Source organism: Pavona decussata, unplaced genomic scaffold (assembly GCF_977016875.1).
Source record: "Pavona decussata unplaced genomic scaffold, jaPavDecu1.1 SCAFFOLD_300, whole genome shotgun sequence".
NCBI classification, from domain to species: Eukaryota; Metazoa; Cnidaria; class Anthozoa; order Scleractinia; family Agariciidae; genus Pavona; species Pavona decussata.
This window is the reverse complement of record NW_028145697.1, coordinates 3,395,001-3,414,485: the sequence shown is the minus strand read 5'-3', so window position 1 is coordinate 3,414,485 and position 19,485 is coordinate 3,395,001. Positions and strand designations below refer to the sequence as shown.

The 19,485-nt window shown below is 42.2% G+C and overlaps 3 protein-coding genes across 3 annotated transcripts in view; 1 reads left to right on the top strand and 2 right to left on the bottom strand.

Moving 5' to 3' along the window:
• Positions 1-19,485, top strand: part of LOC146454674 (uncharacterized) — a 43,470-nt gene that overhangs the window by 22,597 nt on the left and 1,388 nt on the right. Inside the window, exons 5-6 of the mRNA XM_085095047.1 lie at positions 15,074-15,337; positions 15,564-16,286. Coding sequence (XP_084951173.1) covers positions 15,074-15,337; positions 15,564-16,286 — 987 coding nt within the window. The remainder of the gene's footprint in view (positions 1-15,073; positions 15,338-15,563; positions 16,287-19,485) is intronic.
• Positions 2,927-4,676, bottom strand: LOC146454676 (uncharacterized). The gene has a single exon (XM_085095055.1). The coding sequence runs from the start codon at positions 4,539-4,541 to the stop codon at positions 3,375-3,377; it is 1,167 nt and encodes a 388-aa protein (XP_084951181.1). The 5' UTR covers positions 4,542-4,676; the 3' UTR covers positions 2,927-3,374.
• Positions 4,671-8,658, bottom strand: LOC146454675 (uncharacterized). Its single transcript, XM_085095043.1, has one exon. It carries the CDS (start codon positions 8,601-8,603, stop codon positions 4,680-4,682), a length of 3,924 nt encoding a protein of 1,307 aa, XP_084951169.1. The 5' UTR covers positions 8,604-8,658; the 3' UTR covers positions 4,671-4,679.

Below are 19,485 nucleotides of genomic sequence, written 5' to 3'. Positions count from 1 at the left end.
AGTAATATTCTACACGAGAAGGATTTTAATGACAATAATATTTAATAGTTATCAAGATCTTGGGAGTTTATTTTGGTTACGACGAAAAACAGAAAAACGATCTAAATTGCCGACAAACATTAAAATCTATTAAAAAATCAATACACGTGTGTAAAATCCAAATTATCAAAACTTTTGAAATTCCCAAGTTAATGTTTAGAGCATCGGTTATTCCGATACCAAATTATCTTGTAAAAGAAGTCAACTCGATTTTCTACACTTTTATTTGGAATGGAAAAGATAAAGTCAAGCGCTGTGCGCTCATCTAAAATATTGATAAAGGTGGACTGAAGATGCTGGATATTGAGTCTATGATCAGTGCAAGACGAGTCATTTGTTTAAAAGAATTCTTAGAGGACTACCCGAGTACTTGGAAATCGTTTTTAAATAGTTGTATTTTTTTTGGCTGGTGGGAGTCCAATTTTGCATTGTAACATTGACACCGTCAAATTAAAAACTCAGTTCCCGAAATATTAAAAAGAATACCTTGACGCATGGTCACGTTTAAATAGTAGACCTCTCGTCACTTTTAATGGTGTTATGAACGCGATCATTTGGAATAATAGGTTTATATGTATTGATAAAAGTCTGTCTATAGAAGTGATTTAGTTAACTTGGAAATCATAAATGTGGGTGACCTTATTACAGATAACAATCTTTTCCTCCACGAAGATCCTTATGTGACGATCTCTCCTGAACAACGTTTCTTTATTATGGGAGTTGTTCACTCTCTCCCATTGGACTGGAAAACAATTATTAGATCTTCGGTCTGTAAAAATGATAAAAGACCAATCCCTCACACACCGTACATTAAACTAAACTGTGGCTCTTTCCCTATCTCAGATGTCACCTCTAAACAGGTATACGACTCTTTTTTGTGCAAAAAACAAATCCCTTCGACAGCCCAACAAAAAATATCAGACAAATACTCAGACACGATCATTAATTGGAAAAAGGTTTATTCTCTCCCTTTCTGTACTACACTTGACTCCAAATTGAGAGAATTTCAATACAAAATTCTAAACAACATTGCAAATTGCACTTTTTGCAATGAAGAACATTTACTCTCTCGTTGCAACGTGTCGTCTGAATTTTGGAAAGAAGTCTTGTCCTGGCTTAAAGAAAATAACATTGTTTTAAAATCCTTCAAGGAGATAGGTTTGATTTAGGGATTTTTGAAGAATCGGAAGATTTCTTTCTAATCAATCCTGTTATGATTTTAGGTAAATATTATATTTATGTAAGGAAATGCCATGGAAGTTTACCTTCGTTGAGAGGCTTTATTGCTAAAATCAAACATTTTGAATCACGACTTATCGAGAGGGGCTATACAAAAAATCTAGTGCAGAAAACTCTCTCAGAAGTGATTTTTGAGAATAGAAAACAGGCCCCTCAACAAAAACCTCACACAAACAAAAGAATCTTGCCTTTTATCACGCAATACCACCCATCAGTTACTAACTTGAAACAAATACTAATAGAAAACTGGCATTTAATAGAACGACAACCATTGCTCAGAGACATTTACAGGGAACCTCCTCTAATTTCATAAAAAAGAGGTAGGTCTCTCAAAGATATACTCGTGAGATACGCCTAAAACACGCGCGTGAGAGTCGCGCAGGCCTGTCACTATTTATAAAATACTTTTAATCATTATTGACATGATGTGCGTCACTTAATTTTCGCGTCATGTTATTTTCGCGACATGGAAGTTTCGCGTCATTTCCATTTCGCGATTTTTTTTAAATCGTGAACTTCGCGAAATTAACGTGTCGTAAGACATGTAATAAGGTTTGTTGTTCTTTCCGGTTGATGTATTTGACTTTATTTAAGATTATTAAAATGTGTTACGTCTCATTTTCTGTCTCCACCCTGCGATTTATTCGTGTTTATTTATTTATTTCACATCTATTTAATTCTAATTAAAGAAGGATTTTTTTCTTTCATTTGTCAGATTCTAAGCTAGCCTCGCATGGGGGAGGGGGGGGACTCTCATATGAAAGGGGCGGGGATGCTCGTCGGAAATTTTGAATTAAACCCCTAAGGGAGACCAATCTGGGCGTGACCCAAGCTTTTTTTACCCCTAAAAGAGACCATTTTAAAACACAAACATATATAGTCTGAAATGTCAGCTGTCTCCTCCCCCTAACCCTCATGGGGCGCGGGAGAGAGAGACGTCTGAATTCCGAGCGTTATAATGTCGTCCGTTGACGTCACACAGTAATTTATGCAAATTTGCATAAATAAAACCTTTGAAACCAAATGGCGGCCACGAGTCATGGAAGCGCATGGAAGCATTGCAGCATGCATAATGTAGGAGGTTGTGTGCGTTTTGTAAGCCGTAAAATTTAAAGACAAAGCATCAAGAATGTATGAACGGGATCGCACTTCATTTTCCACCGAAGAGGACTTGAAAAATGTTCCGATAAATGTTATTAGTAAATAAAGTGTTGACAGGCCATGGCCAGAAACGACTCATATTAACGTGGTATGGTGGTATGAAATTAGACTTTCTCAAAGTCGCTCGCTTGCTTCTCTTTGAATGGACCTGGCGCGAGCTCTCGCTCGCTCGCGCTCCGCGCTCGCTCTCTCGAGCTCTGACGATCGCGCTTCGCGCTCTCTAAGCTCGACTTGTAAGCAAGTCTAGTATGAAATGTGATTTCTCGTCATGGTTTTGCTTTTTCAGACTGTTTTTTTTTTTTTTTGTATGAAATAAGAGTAGGTCCTTCAGAATATTTCTCGAAGCAATGGTTGGTTTTGAATTAAAAGTCATTTGCTTCTCAAGATGTTTTTGAGGTTAGGCAACGCCGAGTGGTAAGTTGTGACAAAAGAAAGAATTTTGTTTCTCACTTTATCTGTGGGGAATTAGTAAGGATAGCCCACACTGTCTCGTCTTCACTAGATTTTTATTCTTCTCCTCTTCTATTCTCGCTAGGTTTCACAACTGTCACAACTCCTCGACTCGACTGATATAAAAGATTACTTCGACTGAAAGCTAAATAAATCACAGACAATTGTTCCTTATCTTTGCGGGACACCTTAGTTAAAAAGAACGCTGACTGGCTAGATACGAATCTTCCAGACATAAGAATAACAAAATTTCCAGACAAACATTTCACAATCGCTATTTGATATCTATGCTATTATTCTGTTTCGGACACACTCCCCCCATGTGCCTTCCAAACGGAAGCACATGTAAACAGAGGAAACGGCTAGCTTAATTAATAATTAAATTGAAATCAGAAACAAAACAAAACAAAGTAATGAATGTCAAAGTTCGCTGAAATCACTTTATATTCTCCGTCCATCCGCACAGTTCTGTCCTGCGTTTAGTTTTAAAGTTCTTCACTCCCTATAGCGTCACGAATACGCAAGTTTGCGGCAACCGCAGCATCTCTCCGTGGACGAAAGACTGGCGCTTTAGCATTCAGGGGGGTAAGGACTTCAGCTCTCTCCGGCGCTAGTTCCATGGGATAAAGGTGTTGAATCGGCCTCTCCAGAAACGTTTTCCCTGCGCGCAGCTTCACTCCACGTACAATTCCATCACGGCCGTGGAATAGTTCAACGACCACTCCTAATGGCCACTTTCCTCGGTTCTTTTCTTCTGAACGAATGAGAACGACGTCACCAGGCTTTAAGGGCCTCGCCTTGCCTTTTCCATTGCAGTTGTGACGCTCTCTGAGCGCCGCCAAGTACTCTCGAGACCAGCGTCTCCACACAGCGTCCTTACAAGACCTCAAATACTTGGCACGCTTTCGTAGGTCAGTTGTCTCCTCTCGCCATGGTTCTTGTTCAGGGAGGCGAATACATCTTTGGAATAGGAAAGAAGATGGGGTGAGTAGAGGGAGCTGGACGTCATCTTCTACATAGGACAGGGGGCGGCGATTTAGTTGAGTTTCAACATCCAGCACGACTTCGCACAGCTCTGACCAGAATAGCATTCCTCCACCAATTACTTTATAGAATGCACGTTTGAAGAGGCCCACTAGTCGCTCAAACTGGCCACCCCACCAGGGTGCTCGACTTAGGTTAAACCTCCAGATAATCTTCTCCGATGCAAGGTAGCCTTGTACTTGCTCATCTTTCTGGATTCCTTTCAGTAGGTTTGCCGCTCCTACGAACGTTTTTCCATTGTCTGAAAAGATCTTTAAAGGTCGTCCACGTCTAGCGATGAAACGCTTCAAGCTTGAAAGAAAGGTAGTAGTTTCCAGATTAGGCAGGACCTCCAAGTACAAGGCTCTCGTTAAACTGCACGTGTAGAGCACCAGATAGCCTTTTCCTTCTACACGAGAGGACTTGCGGTACTTAATCGGCCCAGCAAAATCTACGCCAACAATTTCAAAGGGAGTTGAGCCCTCAGTTCTCTCCAGAGGCAATAAACCGGGGGGTGGAGCTGCGAGAGCAACAGCCTGGAAGCGTTTGCACCCATAACACTCCCTGATGACTTTCTTCGCGAGGCGCCTCAGGCGGGGAATCCAGAACTCTTCTCTCACTTTAGCCATAGTAAGCCCCACTCCCCCGTGAAGAGTGGCTTTGTGGACGTGTTCGACATACTTGTTTGCGAACGTTGTGGCGTCTGGGATGTATATCGGATAGACCCCTTGCAGTCTCCCACGGCACTCAAGCAATCCATCTTTGTTCTACTGTAAGTTTAGGCACAGACGATCTTCCTCCATGCTTTCAATTCCCCGGCTCTGTACGCGTAGCAACCAAAAGTGTTTCTGCTTCTCAATTTCGTCTGTTGTCAGGGGTCCCTTTGTTCTTGTCGCTCTTTTCGCTCTAGCGTTGTTTGCGAACCGCATAATCCAAGCGCACACTCGCAAAGTCTTCCAGTAGTTGTGCTTGGCCAGAAGATGGTCTAGATCGTGATCAGCTTTAACGGCCATGGCAAAGAGCTCCTTTGTAGCTTTCATTTCTGCGTTAGATTCAGCGGTGGGCGCGGTCACAAGGTCGGCTGGCCATTTCGCAGGATCACTTAGCCACTCTGGTCCCTTCCACCACAGTTGGTTCTCCTCAGTTACCAGTCCACCTCGGCTAGCAAGATCTGCAGGATTATCCTGAGTAGGTACGTGCCTCCAGACAACATCAGAGTGTTCTCTAATTTTTCGTACCCGGTTGGCCACAAACTGCTTATAGTCTCCTCCTCCTAGTATCCAATGTAAGGCAACGCTGCTGTCAAGCCAACAATGCAGCGAAGTCACAGGGAATCCTTGAAGTGCATCTTGTACGTTGGTCAGAAGATTTACAGCCATGTGACCGGAGACCAGTTCGCGGCGAGGTATTGTCAGCCCTTGTTTGGCCAGTCTTGCCTTTGCTGTAACCAGGCCTTGGTTGATTGCGCTTGACTGTTTGACCACAGCGTACACAGAAGCGCCCACGCCCTTTCCGCTCGCGTCTCCAAAAGCATGAAGTTTAATGTCCTCGATAGGTTCTTGGACGCTGGTAAGTGCTCGTGGACAAGTTACGTGTTGCGGCAAGGAACGTTCCCACTTCTGCCACTGCTGTTCTAGGGGGGTAGATAACAGAGCGTCCCATGCACGTTTCTCTTCACAGGCATCGCGGTACAGAAGCTTTCCTTGCAGGGTGATTGGAGCGATAAGACCAAGGGGGTCATAGATCCTCGCCACTTTTCCCAGAATCCCTCTCTTTGTCGGTTGGGCAACTTCCTCTGGAATTGTAACTCCAACTTCGTCCGTCAGTTTGTTCCACTTTAAACCAAGCAGCCCACATTCTCTCGGCTTGATTCCGAGTTGTTGCTTGGCGTAGCTTAAGTCATCCCCAGTTTCAGTTTCTTCAGTGAGCTCTAGTTCAGTCACGTTTGAATGCCACTTGTGTAAGTGAAAGGTGGCCTGGTGGAACATCTCAGTTGCTGTAGCTTTCTTTTGTTTCGCTTCTTGGATAGTACCTCCACCAGAAATGAGATCGTCAACGTACAGTTCTCGCTCGATTTCTGCTACGCGATCAGGGTGTGCAGGTCTGCAAGTGTTCAGATGGTGCTGAATTACGCCGCCAAGCAGAAACGGCGAGGGTCCCAAACCAAACAGAGCTCTGGTGAATCGGTACGTGCGAACACGAAAAGGATCCTTGCTTTCCAACCAATGAAACCGCAGTGCATCTCGGTCCTGCTCTCGGATACGCACTTGAAGAAATGCTTTGCGAATATCACCAGCGATAGCCACTGAATGAAACCGTCCCCTTAGGAGTACCTTCCATAGTTGATTCTGCAGGGGTGGTCGAACTTCCAGACAGTCGTTTAGGGAAGGGGCTGAGTCGTACGCTCTTGCTGAGGCATCGTAGACAATACGCATCTTGGTAGTTTCTGCACTCTCTCTCACTACTGCTTTGTGCGGGATGTAGAATTCTCTTTGAGTTGCTGGCATCTCTGCTTCTTCAATAATTCCTTCATTAAGCTGTTCTTGTATGATAGCGTCATAGTCGTCTAGCCTTCCTGTCTTCTTAAGTCGTTGGACTAGGCTCCTCAGTCGCTTTAAGCTTCCAGACTTGTTAGAGGGCAACGGAGGATGGTCCCCTTTCCAGGGAAGGCCAGTTTCATACCAACCCTCAGGGCTGCGGCTGAGTTGTTCAAGGAATTCTTCATAAACAACGCTCTGATCGCCATTAGGTTTGTCTTCGAGTCCTAGGACGTCCATCCGGTAAAGCTCTTCACAGTCATTCGAGGCCGTCTGCGCTAGAAACATCTTGTCCAGGTCTGTCTCCGTTCCTGGTGACATGATGGTCCATCCAAAAAGAGTGTACTCAGCCACAGGCTCGCCGATAGCTCCGGTGCGTTGGGATTCTCGAGTTTTTATCTTCGCGTAGTCACTCGAGCCCAGAATAACATGGACCGGAAGTAAGCTCTTAGTGTCGGTGTCTTCCATTGAAACGCCTTCCAGATGGCGGTATTTGCTGATCATTTCCTTATAGTTAGGATTTTCCACGGACAAAAGTTCAGCGCGGTCTACTCTAGTTACTCGTAATGAAATTGCATTGTTTCCTTTAGTGTCACTCACTTGCGTATTGTAAGTTTCTGTCCGCTTAGTCACTATACCCACGATAGTTTGTAAACGGCGTGTTAGAGTGCGAGCTGGTATGAGGTTTAGACGATCCAAGATGTATCCTGAAGCATAAGACGCAGTCGCACCGGTGTCCAGTAGGGCTCTACAGGTCACGCCATTCAACTTGACAAGTACGATTGGATGGCAGACTTTCTCTCCTTCTTGAGTTGCAGTTAGAGCCACTCCGCCGTTGTTCGCTCTTTGGCGTCCAGTTGCCGACGGTCGGTCGCAAATAGATGAGTGGTGCCTTTGTTTGCAGTGTACGCAAGATGCGCGGCTTCGGCATTGTGAAGCGCTGTGTTGAGGCCCAGTGCAGTTGAAGCACAAGCGTTTGTTTTGTAGAATGCGACGGCGCTCCGCTGGAGATGTCACGTTCTCACACTCCCAAGATCTGTGTGTCACGCGATCGCAGTAGACACACGCGTGTCGTGGGTTGGGTTCGCCCTGTCGCGCGTAGAAACTTCTGTCACGAGGCAAACGTGGGGGACGCGGCGGGTGATAAATCGGCGGAGTCGGAGACGTTTCGTTTGCCTTTTCTACCCCCAAAGTTTCCATCGGATGAATGGCTTTCCATTCTTCTAAAGCCTGCATAAGGTCCCCGAAACCCCAATCTTGCCATCCCGGTTTTCCGCTCACGAGGTCTGCCTTTATGTCTGGCAATTTGTCTAGGACGCCACGCACCATAAATAAACACCCAGAAAGTTTACCTAGAGTCTCTAATGATTGAACATTGTAGTTCAAAGTCTGACAAAATTTATGAATTTCATTAGGGATGCATCCAGTTACCACAGGTAAACCATTGATGTTATCAATATACGCTCTCACAATCTCGCTTGTCTTGCCGTAATTGGACTTCAAGATATTTTTAGCACGTTCATAACCTTCAGGACTAAATGGGAGGCCATCGATTGATTCACAAACATCACTTTCCAGTAATTCTTTGAGATGAGCAAATTTAGTAACCGGGGGAATATCGGCTGCATCGATTTCCGCTTTGAACTTGTTCCAAAAGGAAACCCACTTTTCGTAGGTGCCGTCATATTTCGTAATTACCAGCTTTGGCATTTTGACATTTCCCTTACTTAGGGGTTTTCCGGCGGGCTGATCGGGCGACTGCATTTTTGATTTTTGCTCAAGTTTAAGTTTTTCAAAGTTCAGTTCATTCTCCCTCCTTTTGGCTAGAAGAGCCTCTTCCTCTTCCCGTTTTTTGTTTATTGCTTTTGCCCCAGCTTCTTCGAGATGACGATTTAAATCTTCTACTTCTTTATCTACATCATCAATCGTTTGCTCGATAATTTTTCCCCATTCATCAACTTCGTCAATGCTTTTCCCCGCTTCAAGCTTACCTTTCTCGATGTCTTGCTTCAAGTCTTCTATAGATGCCACAATCTTTCCCAGAGTTTCTTTATGTCGAGTGATCTTCTCGATATTTCCCTTCTCCACGACAGATTTCGTCCTTCCTCGTGTAAGCTTTAGAAGCTGAAGTTCTGCCTCCAGTTTAGCTTCCATTGACTAACAGGTTGTCCAAATCACTGCAGGTCCCGTCGGAGGTGCCACTAATGTGGGGAATTAGTAAGGATAGCCGTCTTCACTAGATTTTTATTCTTCTCCTCTTCTATTCTCGCTAGGTTTCACAACTGTCACAACTCCTCGACTCGACTGATATAAAAGATTACTTCGACTGAAAGCTAAATAAATCACGGCTATCTCTAAAACAGGGAACGGGGAATGGAGGAATGGGGAATGGGGAACGGGGAACGGGGAACGGGGAATCTCTAAAAGGGGGAATCTCTAAAATAGGGAATCTCTAAAATGAGGAATCTCTAAAATAGGGAATCTCTAAAAGGGGGAATCTCTAAAATAGGGAATCTCTAAAAGGGGGAATCTCTAAAATAGGGAATCTCTAAAAGGGGGAATCTCTAAAAGGGGGAATCTCTAAAATAGGGAATCTCTAAAATGGGGAATCTCTAAAAGGGGGAATCTCTAAAATAGGGAATCTCTAAAAGGGGGAATCTCTAAAATAGGGAATCTCTAAAAGGGGGAATCTCTAAAAGGGGGAATCTCTAAAATAGGGAATCTCTAAAATGGGGAATCTCTAAAATAGGGAATCTCTAAAAGGGGGAATCTCTAAAAGGGGGAATCTCTAAAATAGGGAATCTCTAAAAGGGGGAATCTCTAAAATAGGGAATCTCTAAAAGGGGGAATCTCTAAAATAGGGAATCTCTAAAAGGGGGAATCTCTAAAATAGGGAATCTCTAAAAGGGGGAATCTCTAAAATGGGGAATCTCTAAAAGGGGGAATCTCTAAAATGGGGAATCTCTTAAATCTCTAAAGCTTTTTTACAACCACTGTTTCGGCAGGCTTTTTTGTTGTCTGATACTGGGTAATAAACACCACGCCAAATGAGCCTTGACCAATTACTTCCTGGCTCGTAATCTCGTCCCAGCTAAATTTTGGGAGCCCATCAAACGCTTCAAGCTTTTTTCTTTTGCTGGCAAACGCCAATGGAAACTTGAAATTGTTATCCATGTTGACCTGAAGCCACCGACTTGAAAAAAGGTCGACCGAAGGTCGGGATGACATGTCTTATCTTAACACGTTCTTGCAGCCATTCCCCGCCATTTGGTACTACTTTAAGAGAATTTGTCTTTTTGGTATAAAAAAGCAGACGCTATTAAACCTTATATTCTCATTACTAGTCGTGTTAATTACGCCATGAAACGTAACCAGCCAGACACAATGAAAACATATTTAGCATTTGCAATTTGGGTGACTTCCGGCCTACGTCAGACATGTCTTTATCCCAGGGAGATAAGCATGTCTGGTACCTGAGTGATAACATCATAGATAAGATGAATTTTTTCCTTGACCAGTGAAACCTTTTTTTTTCTTGAAAAACATTGAGGGCGTTTGTTGCAACTTTCGAAAGGCATAAAAGGAAATTGGTTAGTTTTGGACATAAGAAAGGGGCGGCTTTTTTATTAGACATCGTTGTAAGGCCATTAGGGCTGATGGATCAATCGCAACACAAACACCGCGAATTTCACAATTGGCATTTTTGAACTGATCACTAGATAAGCTTTATGCAGGCGTAAAGACGTCTGTCTAGTCCAGTTACTGATGGTCGACCCGTGTTACAGATGCCAGGCCCGGTTCCAGTTCCAGTCATTTTGAGTCTACGGCTTATTCAGAGATTCAATTGCGCTTTCATCTTTACCGTTTTGCAGTAAGATGCTGTAAAAAATTCGATTTCTCTTGCTGTATGTGGCCCTTTGGTATCGATTGGCATAAATTTTTTAGACCATCCCTACCGAAGATATTGCGGCAAGCGACGACGACAATTTATTTTTATCGTATATATCTAGTAATAATGACAACAACTGTCATTAATATTATTGGTTGTTGGCAAATGCTGTTAATGTCTCTTAGGAAAAACTCTACTTCTAAAACGTTCATAGATTTATCCAGTTTGTTGATAGATTCTCCCGTTTAGAGATTCCCCTTTTTTGAAATTCCCCCTTTTAGAGATTCCCACTTTTAGAGATTCCCTATTTTAGAGATTCCTCCTTTTAGAGATTCCCTATTTTAGAGATTCCCCCTTTTAGAGATTCCCTATTTTAGAGATTCCCCCTTTTAGAGATTCCCTATTTTAGAGATTCCCCCTTTTAGAGATTCCCTATTTTAGAGATTCCCCCTTTTAGAGATTCCCCCTTTTAGAGATTCCTTATTTTAGAGATTCCCCCTTTTAGAGATTCCCTATTTTAGAGATTCCCCGTTCCCCGTTCCCCGTTCCCCGTTCCCCATTCCCCATTCCTCCATTCCCCGTTCCCTATTTTAGAGATAGCCAATAAATCACAGACAATTGTTCCTTATCTTTGCGGGACACCTTAGTTAAAAAGAACGCTGATTGGCTAGATACGAATCTTCCAGACATAAGAATAACAAAATTTCCAGACAAACATTTCACAATCGCTATTTGATATCTATGCTATTATTCTGTTTCCGACATATCGTTTAATTGTAAATCCGACTTCCGTTCAGCGAAAATCAGAGGTTATTTTTTCAATGAGATTGTGAGGGTAGCCTCTAGCCCAAAAGTGCGTTTTGAAGTGGATGATGTTGTTATAGAATGATTTTGCAGAGGAGGTGTTTCAAAGAAGTCTCAGGGCTTCATTTTTTATTAGTCCTTTTCTGACCCCGGTGGGAGGTAGGAAGAAAAATGTGTACTGGAAGGTCTCTGTAGGTTTAAAGTGCGTGCGAATGTCAAGGATTCCCGCATGATTGTAGAATCGCTGAGACTTCTGAGAACCAACTACTCAGTGAAATTATTCTATTGCAATACCACCAACTTCAAAGCGCGCCTTCAGTCAAGAGGCTATCAACACAATCACATTGAAAAAAAATAACCTCTGAGATTAAATTCACTGAACGGAAGTAAGCTTTACAACAAAACGAGAAAGTGCGAAATAAAATTCTTCCCATCTTCACAACTTACCATCCGGCGCGAGAAATATCGAAAGAGCCTCCCACTTATCTCATACCAAAAAGGAAAATCTTTAATAGATATACTCGCGAGAGCAAAACCACGTTAAACGAGAAGTCACTTTTCACACCAGGAACTTACGAGTTGTGTCTGGCCTGTCAACACTTTATATTCGCCGCCGAAATGAAATATCTGTTTTCGCAAGTTCGACCAATAAGAAATGGTTATCTATTTCAATTAGGGAAGAACCAATCAAAAACTACCTACCATATTCGCAAAAGTACGTGACGTCAACGGACGACATTATAACGCTCGGAATTCAGACGTCTCTCTCTCCCGCGCCCCCTGAGGGTTAGGGGGAGGAGACGGCTGACATTTCAGACTAAAACATATATATATTTTTAAATTCATTCGTGTGCAACCCTAAACGAGACATTTACGGCGAAATATAATGGCGTTTTGCCTATAACACCCTAAGTGAGACCAAAATCCGAAACAGTTACACCTTAAGGTGGGGGTACACCTGAAAGCCGTTTTCACGCCGTTTAAAATCGGTCAAATGGAAATATCTTGTTTGCATTTCAAGCAATACAAAAACCCTCCATTCATAACACAAATCAATGATTTGGGGTGTTTTATGAATTTTTGGGTGATTCTTAGGTATATTTGGAAGGAAATAATTTTTCTTGAAGGATTGGTAAAATTAAAAGAAATAAGAAATGTTGAAGATTTAGTGAAGTTTTAAAATTAGAATTTGTAGTTAATAATTAATAGACGGATACCAAGTTAGTCCACTAGCAACCTGGGGTGCTCTTGCGTGGTTATTGACTGTCTGTTAGTGTTCCAAAAAACATTTTCTTTCTTCTATCCATTCTTAAAACCTCTTCAAATTTCACTCAAATTCAGGTAGAGCCCCACCTTAAGCGAGACGACAAGCTTTGCCGTCCCTTTCATATGAGCCCTTCACCCTCCCCCCCCCCCCCCCCCCGTTATAGTCTGTCTGCGGCACAGGTTAATTCAAAGCTAGCATCAGAAAACAGACGACGTATCGCTGTGCCACTGATGGTTTTCCAACGTTTTTTCTCGCGGAAACCGGTGGTGGTACCACGTAAAGTGCCTTATTTTCTCAGGCCAATTCTAAGTTCGACTCTTGTGATATCATGTTTCCTTTTATTTTCATGGCATAGTTTGGTGAACTGGTCGGATTTGTATCTTCACCTGTCAACGTGAATTACGAGCCTTTGCTTTATCCCTGACTTCCAAACAAACTGGACTTTATCAATCATGGGATAATAAGCTAACAAAATGTGAGGCGTTTTTGAAAGGATGAAAACGAATCTGGATATGCAAGAGTTGGTTCCTGCTGTAAATACGCGGTTTTCAAGAATCACCACTTTCTTTTTTCTCTGATTTACCAAAAGTATGACTTGTAGTGATCGAGTTTTGAGAGTACTGGCATTGATTTTGTTAGATATCCGAGTAGATGTACACGGCTGTGCTACATCAACGATTGCAACTATTTAGTTGAACTAATAGCCCTTGTTACTGGTACGAAGCACGCGCTACTTGCCTTTCATGGCATATAACACTGCCTTTCCACGATGGGATAAATTCTTAGCGACGTCAAACTGCTTCCAATGCGATGTAAATACTCTGTGATGTATTAGCTGAGTTCTTAAAACATTATTATTGACATATCTCGTGTCGCTCGCGATCACACACTCTCTCTCTGGACTGTCTGAGAATCAGGCTAATGCTGCACTGGCTATGCCAACACAGCCTTCATTGGGCCTGCTCAGATTCCATAATCAGGGAGGGAGGACTGGGCTTGGCATTCAATGAATGAATGACTTTTTTTTCCGGTAACAATTTTGCCGGCTGGATCAAAGGTGAAATACATAAAATTAATATATTTGAACTGCGGATGAAGGCCTAAAATTTTTCATAATTGCGATGGTTTCTGATTGATTGATTGATTGATTGATTGATTGATTGATTGATTGATTGATTGATTGATTGATTGATTGATTGATTGATTGATTGATTGATTGATTGATTGATTGATTGATTGATTGATTGTTACACGCGTGCGCGTGTAATTGTTGAATCTTATTGGAGAGTATATTAAAGGAAGACTACAATGACGACGAGGAGGCAATCGACAGAAACTTAAGAAATGTTAGGTAAAACAAGCATTGATCATAACAAAGGTAAAAGAATCTGTAAATGATTTGACTTGGATGGAAAATCTTCCATCTTTTTCACTGGGATGGATTTAAAATTATGTTGGGGAAAAAACATATGGTCCTAAATTATGCAGATGTGAATAAAGCGACGCAGCAAGTTTGCAAAAGGGAATGTAAGTGTTAGGAATGCCGAGCTGATCATTGCCTGTATCCGTTGCCTGAGGGAGTACATGGCACTCCCCAGGACGAATGCAGAAAATGATCCGTGGTGATAACTTCACGTGGACTCTAGCGCGAGGCAAGTAGTAAATAGAAGTGGTACGAAAATCTGCCTACCTCCCCGTGGTTGTTGACGCAAAGGGCTGCGAATTTTTTTTCTTTTTTTTTTTTTTTTTTTTTTTACTACTTTGCGATTACGATGCTTATGATCACCTCCAACTGTACTCCTCTCTCTCCTCCTGCATGAATATGGCTAATAATAATTAATAATCAATTTCATATCATGGGTGACAAATTACTCCTTAATTTTGGCGCGAAATTTCAGCGTTAATTTATAATTTCACTTGTGAAATTATAAAATTGCTATGGCAACGTTTTCTATATCTCAGTGCCAAGATGGCGTCCAGGTTTAAAGATATTACAGATGGAAGAAGTTACGGCATTAAAAGACACTGCAGAAAACCTAAATACGCGTAAGAGCACAATTAACTGGGTGAAGGTTTTTGGGAACTGGTGTGATGAAAATGGCCTTGAGAAAAACCCTGAGACGGTTCATCCTGAGTGGTTGGATAAAGTACTGGAGCGGATTTTAAGTGGCCTGCGTGTGTAAACAAGGCGGAACCCACCACGATTGTGAGCGTAATTTGTCACCCATGATATTAAAAGATAATCAAATGGTATACTCGTGAAATTAGCAAATAATTTCACTTGCGTTTTGTCAAAATTCTAATTTCACTTGTCACCATTTGATTAGACAAGTAAAGATAAACGATAAAAAGGAACAACGTTTCGGGGTCGTCATGACGCCATTATCAAGTTCGAAGTGACAGAAATAATTATTTCTATCACTTCGAACTTGATAATGGCGTCATGACGACCCCGAAACGTTGTTCCTTTTTATCGTTTATCTTTACTTGTCTATGTATAACCAAACCTTTACTTATCACCATTTGATTACATATACTAATTTTCGATTACCATTCGATTACCAGGAAAGACCGTAAATGTTTTAAGGAACTGTAAGTAGACTTTCAGTTTACTATTAACTTAATTCACATATTTCCCTACTCACAAATTTGTGTTTTTCTTAGCTTGGCAAATTGAACAACACTTGGAAAGGCCGAGAAGGAGTCGCCGAAGAAACTCCGATTCCGAACTCTATTACAAAGGAAAAGAGGAAGAAGTCAGAGGAGAGGAAAACGAAGAAGAACAATTTCTTGCAGACAAGAAATATGCATTCGTTCAAAGATATCTGGAGGATCTCCAAGAGAGGCAGAGCCTCACAACAGAGACGAGTGACAGCGGGATAAAAACACCCGGAGCACCATCTGAACCTGGAATGGAAGACATCTCTGGTAATTATCTTTTACTGTCTGGGCTTACTGGTATGACACTGAACAAAGTATGTTTTAGAGATGCAAGTTCATAAAAGTTTCCGTTTTAAATTTTTGGCAAAATTCACGGTTAAAGCTACCGAATAGCAAAAAATTTCAAACATGACAAATTACTAATTATTTTAAAAAGGTCTGAGTTCATTTTTTATTATTGCTGATATTTATATTATGATTCTTCTCTTCTTAGATAGCGTCCATAAACTTTGTTATAAAGATCTCCCTGAAGAAGTCACCAGAGAACTAAGAAGAAGAATTGAAGCCGACAGTGATTCTGCGGGGCTTATACTTCAATCATTTGGGGTCACTCGTGCAATTATGGCACAACATTTACTTAAAAATGTTGCTGATGTTTTCACGTTTTTCCCAAACACTCCTGTCAAACTATTGAAAGACGTGTTTCAGGCTTTGCAGCTGTATGACCTCGTAGAACTGCTTGAGAGACCAGCGAATCCGTTTGCTGCTGGATCACTGCGGCCCGCCCTTTCCTTGGACGAGATTCAGAAATTGAGGAATGCAGGTGGTCGTCCGATAAGTTATCACAGCCTTGCCGCAGTTTTGATTTTTGGAGATAGACAGAATTATTCTGTAAAGGGAATAGAAACGTTTTTTAAGCATCTGAACTTGAAAAGCAAAGTTACCGTAATTCAGTGCAGAGATTTGTCGGGGATCAAAGAACAAACGACGAAGCACGCACTTCTGAAGCAACAGACCCAATATGAGATTCAACGATTAAATGAACAGCTGAAAACTGAAACGAAACATGGGGCTATCGTAGCACTTGAGAGGGAATTACAATTAAAGATGGAGACTTTGGAGCGGGCAGAGAAGTCGTCTGAAGACCTCCTCGCGAAGGAGAAAAATTTTCTTACATCTCCACTGATGGAGATAGACGAATGGATTCAACGTCAAGGTTGGTGTAAATTAAGTATCACATTTGTCTGAAGAACAACTGCTCGTTATATTGTTAAATACGTTTTTTTCAAATTTGTGCGCGTTGGTGTTGTGGTCAGTGCGGTCGACATTCGGTCGGACTTTCAATAGGAAGTCCAACTTTCTGCAGAACTATTGTGATCGTTTAAAAAAGATATACACATTGGGATCGAGGTGTGGTATTAAAATGTTGTGCGTCGTGTTGGAAACCTTTCTGGTTTCGGTGGATTCAATCGTACGATTCGGAAGGCCATTGTTTCCGGCCCAAAAGTATGCCTTGCTAGGCTGGTTTCCACGTCGTGTTTTCATTTCTTTAGACAAGCCTCTCTTCACACTGGCATAAAAGTGGATACAATCGAGCACATCGTAACCTGAGTACCGTATTTTCTCGATTAAACGCCGGACCCCGATTAAGCGCCGGGTCAAAACTGTCAATTTTTAAATAAACGCCGGGTGCGTTTAATCGGGGGCCCGGCGTTTGATCGGGGTCCCGCCGTTTTTTAGGGGTCGAGGTAACAAGGACCAGTTACAACTAAATAGTAACCTCCTGAGTGGTACTGTTACGACATACCTAGACTACGAGTAGTCCCCCATTTTTCCTCAGGGATAGTAGGGCGAGCGAAACGCGAGCACGCGTGAAAATCACCCTTCGCGAGAAAAGGCGACACGCCGCGTGGCGACACGCCGCGTGTCGCCATTTCTCGCGTGGGGTGATTTTCACGCGTGCTCGCGTCTCGCTCGCCCTACTATCCCTGAGGAAAAATGGGGGACTACTCGTAGTCTACGACATACCAAGTACGGTATGTTATAATTCAGTGCACACATTGGCTGACACAAATGAGGACGTTGCCGTTTATAAACTTAAAACTTTGTACTTATATCATTTACTTGCTCCTACGTCATTTATATATTGTTTATGTGCTGTTTGTTAGTGATACAAATCTTGATTTCGACATGATACACGTGCCGTATGTACGGTACCATCATCTGATACTGTAACTTCGTGTAATCCAGGGGAGAATTGTCCAGCACTGACAAACTGCCCCTAGGTTTCCGAGGATCTGTAACAATAAATCAATCTGGAAAAATGACTGAAAATCGCATTTCATCAATAAACGCCGGCCTCGAAAAAACGCCGGGTCAAACTGCCGAATTTTAAATAAACGCCGGGCGTTTAATCGAGAAAATACGGTATCAGGCCTTCCTAAGCGAAAAGCCTGATACTCGGGCTAAGCACATCGCGGTGCTGTGAAGCGTATGTCTATCCTTGGAAAACATCGCCGTTTTTACGTGAATCAGTCGCAATTCGTATGGTTTCTCTACAGGCGGCGGAGCGGGGAAGGGGGGCAGGGGGGCTGTAGCCCCGCCAAACAAAAATTGGGGGGGGGGGGGCAGCGCCTCCCCACGTTTTGGTGCCGAAAATATCGCTAGCGCAGCCTAAAAATTGGCAAAATATTCAATCTCGTGATCTTTTAACAAATCGTTTACCAGCATCGCGCTTGGGGAAATAAAATGTTTTAAAGCGTTTGATTCAGTGAGAACTTCTCTTCCCGAAGTACGTCAGATAACAAATATACGGACCATGTGCGCAGCTTTCAACAACTCCTGTCACCAAAACACTGTTAGAAGAGGTACACAAACTCTTACGGATGTATTTGACGTTACCAGTGGCATCCGCGACTTCAGAGCGCACATTTTCTACCCTCAGACGACTCAAGAACTACCTTTAAAAGCACCATGAAGCAGGACCGCCTGCACAACTGCCTACTGATGCATTGTCATAAATAGATTACGGACACACTAGACACTGTAAAGATTGCACAGAGGTTTGCTTGTGTCAACGAACAACGTAAAGGGCATTTTGGAAAATTTGAGTAGGGATATGCGCATGGCCGGGTTAAAGGTGAGCCCCCTCCCCCCTCCCCCCTACCCCCTCCCCTCCCCCCCGCTACGTTTCAAACCGCTCCGCCGCCTCTGTTTCTCGGAACTCAAGTCTGTCTTTCTACGAATGGCTTCCTTAAAGAGGAATTCCGTAGTATTTAGCCCGCGGGTCCAAGTTAGTTTTAAAATACTATTGTGATTGCTTTAATCTCGTTTTGCTTCCGTAGCTGGCAGGGTTGTTCGTGCAGGGCATTTATTCCTTTCGTAGCTTTATCGCGTACCGGTTTGTGTCCCCATGAACAATAACTTCAATTTTGCATTGCGTTTTTGTTTTCTTGTGTTTAGTGTTTAATTTATTAAATCTCTTTCTGTATCATCTCGTTACCGGTAGCCTTTTACGTCTAAATTTCCTTGACCTTTAATTGTCAGAATAGGAGAAAGCTTGCCTTACGATTTCTTAGAAAGACCTACTTTTTCTTTTGTACCAGCATATTTAAAGCAGGGTTGCCAAAGTCAAGGAAAAGTCAAGGAAAACAATTTTTTTTTTCAAGGTCAAGAAATTTGTATCAAGTTTGGGAAATTCTAAATTCTTCGTTAAGGCGGTGGTCTACCTGAAAGCCGTTTTCACGCCGCTTAAAATCGGTTCAACAGAAATATCTCGTTCACGTTTGAAGCAATACAAAACCCCTATGCTCATTACACAAATCAATGTTTTGGGGTGTTTTGTAAATTTTTGGGTGATTTTTTTGGTATATTTGGGAGGAGATAGTTTTTCTCAAAAGAGTAGTAAAATTAAGAGAAATAAGAAATATTGAAGATTTAGTGAAGTTTTCAAATTAGAATTTGTAGTTGATAATTAATAGACGGATACCAAGTTAGTCCACTAGCAACCCGGGGTGCTCTTGCGTGGGTATCAACTGTCTGTTAGTGTTCCATAAATCATTTTCTTTCTTTCCATCCATTCTTAAAACCTCTTCAAATTACACTCAAATTCGGGTGTACCCCCGCCTTAAGTCAGTGAAAAGTAAGGGAAGTGTATTTTGTTTAGGCACATTGTTTGCGAAAGAGTTTCTCTGGGGTAACGCTAATATCGTTTCAAAAAATATTTAAAACGAGTTCGTTTTTGCGACTTTGTCTCCAGCTTTATTGCCGGAGTATTTGTCTTGGATGGTCAGTGGAAAGTCAAAGAAAAGTCAGAGAGCTTGTTTTTTATCCTGATAAATGGAAATCCTCTTAAAGATATGTTTCTACTGTAATATTTTTTCCCAGCCAAACTTTCAATTAATTTGTTTAAAATG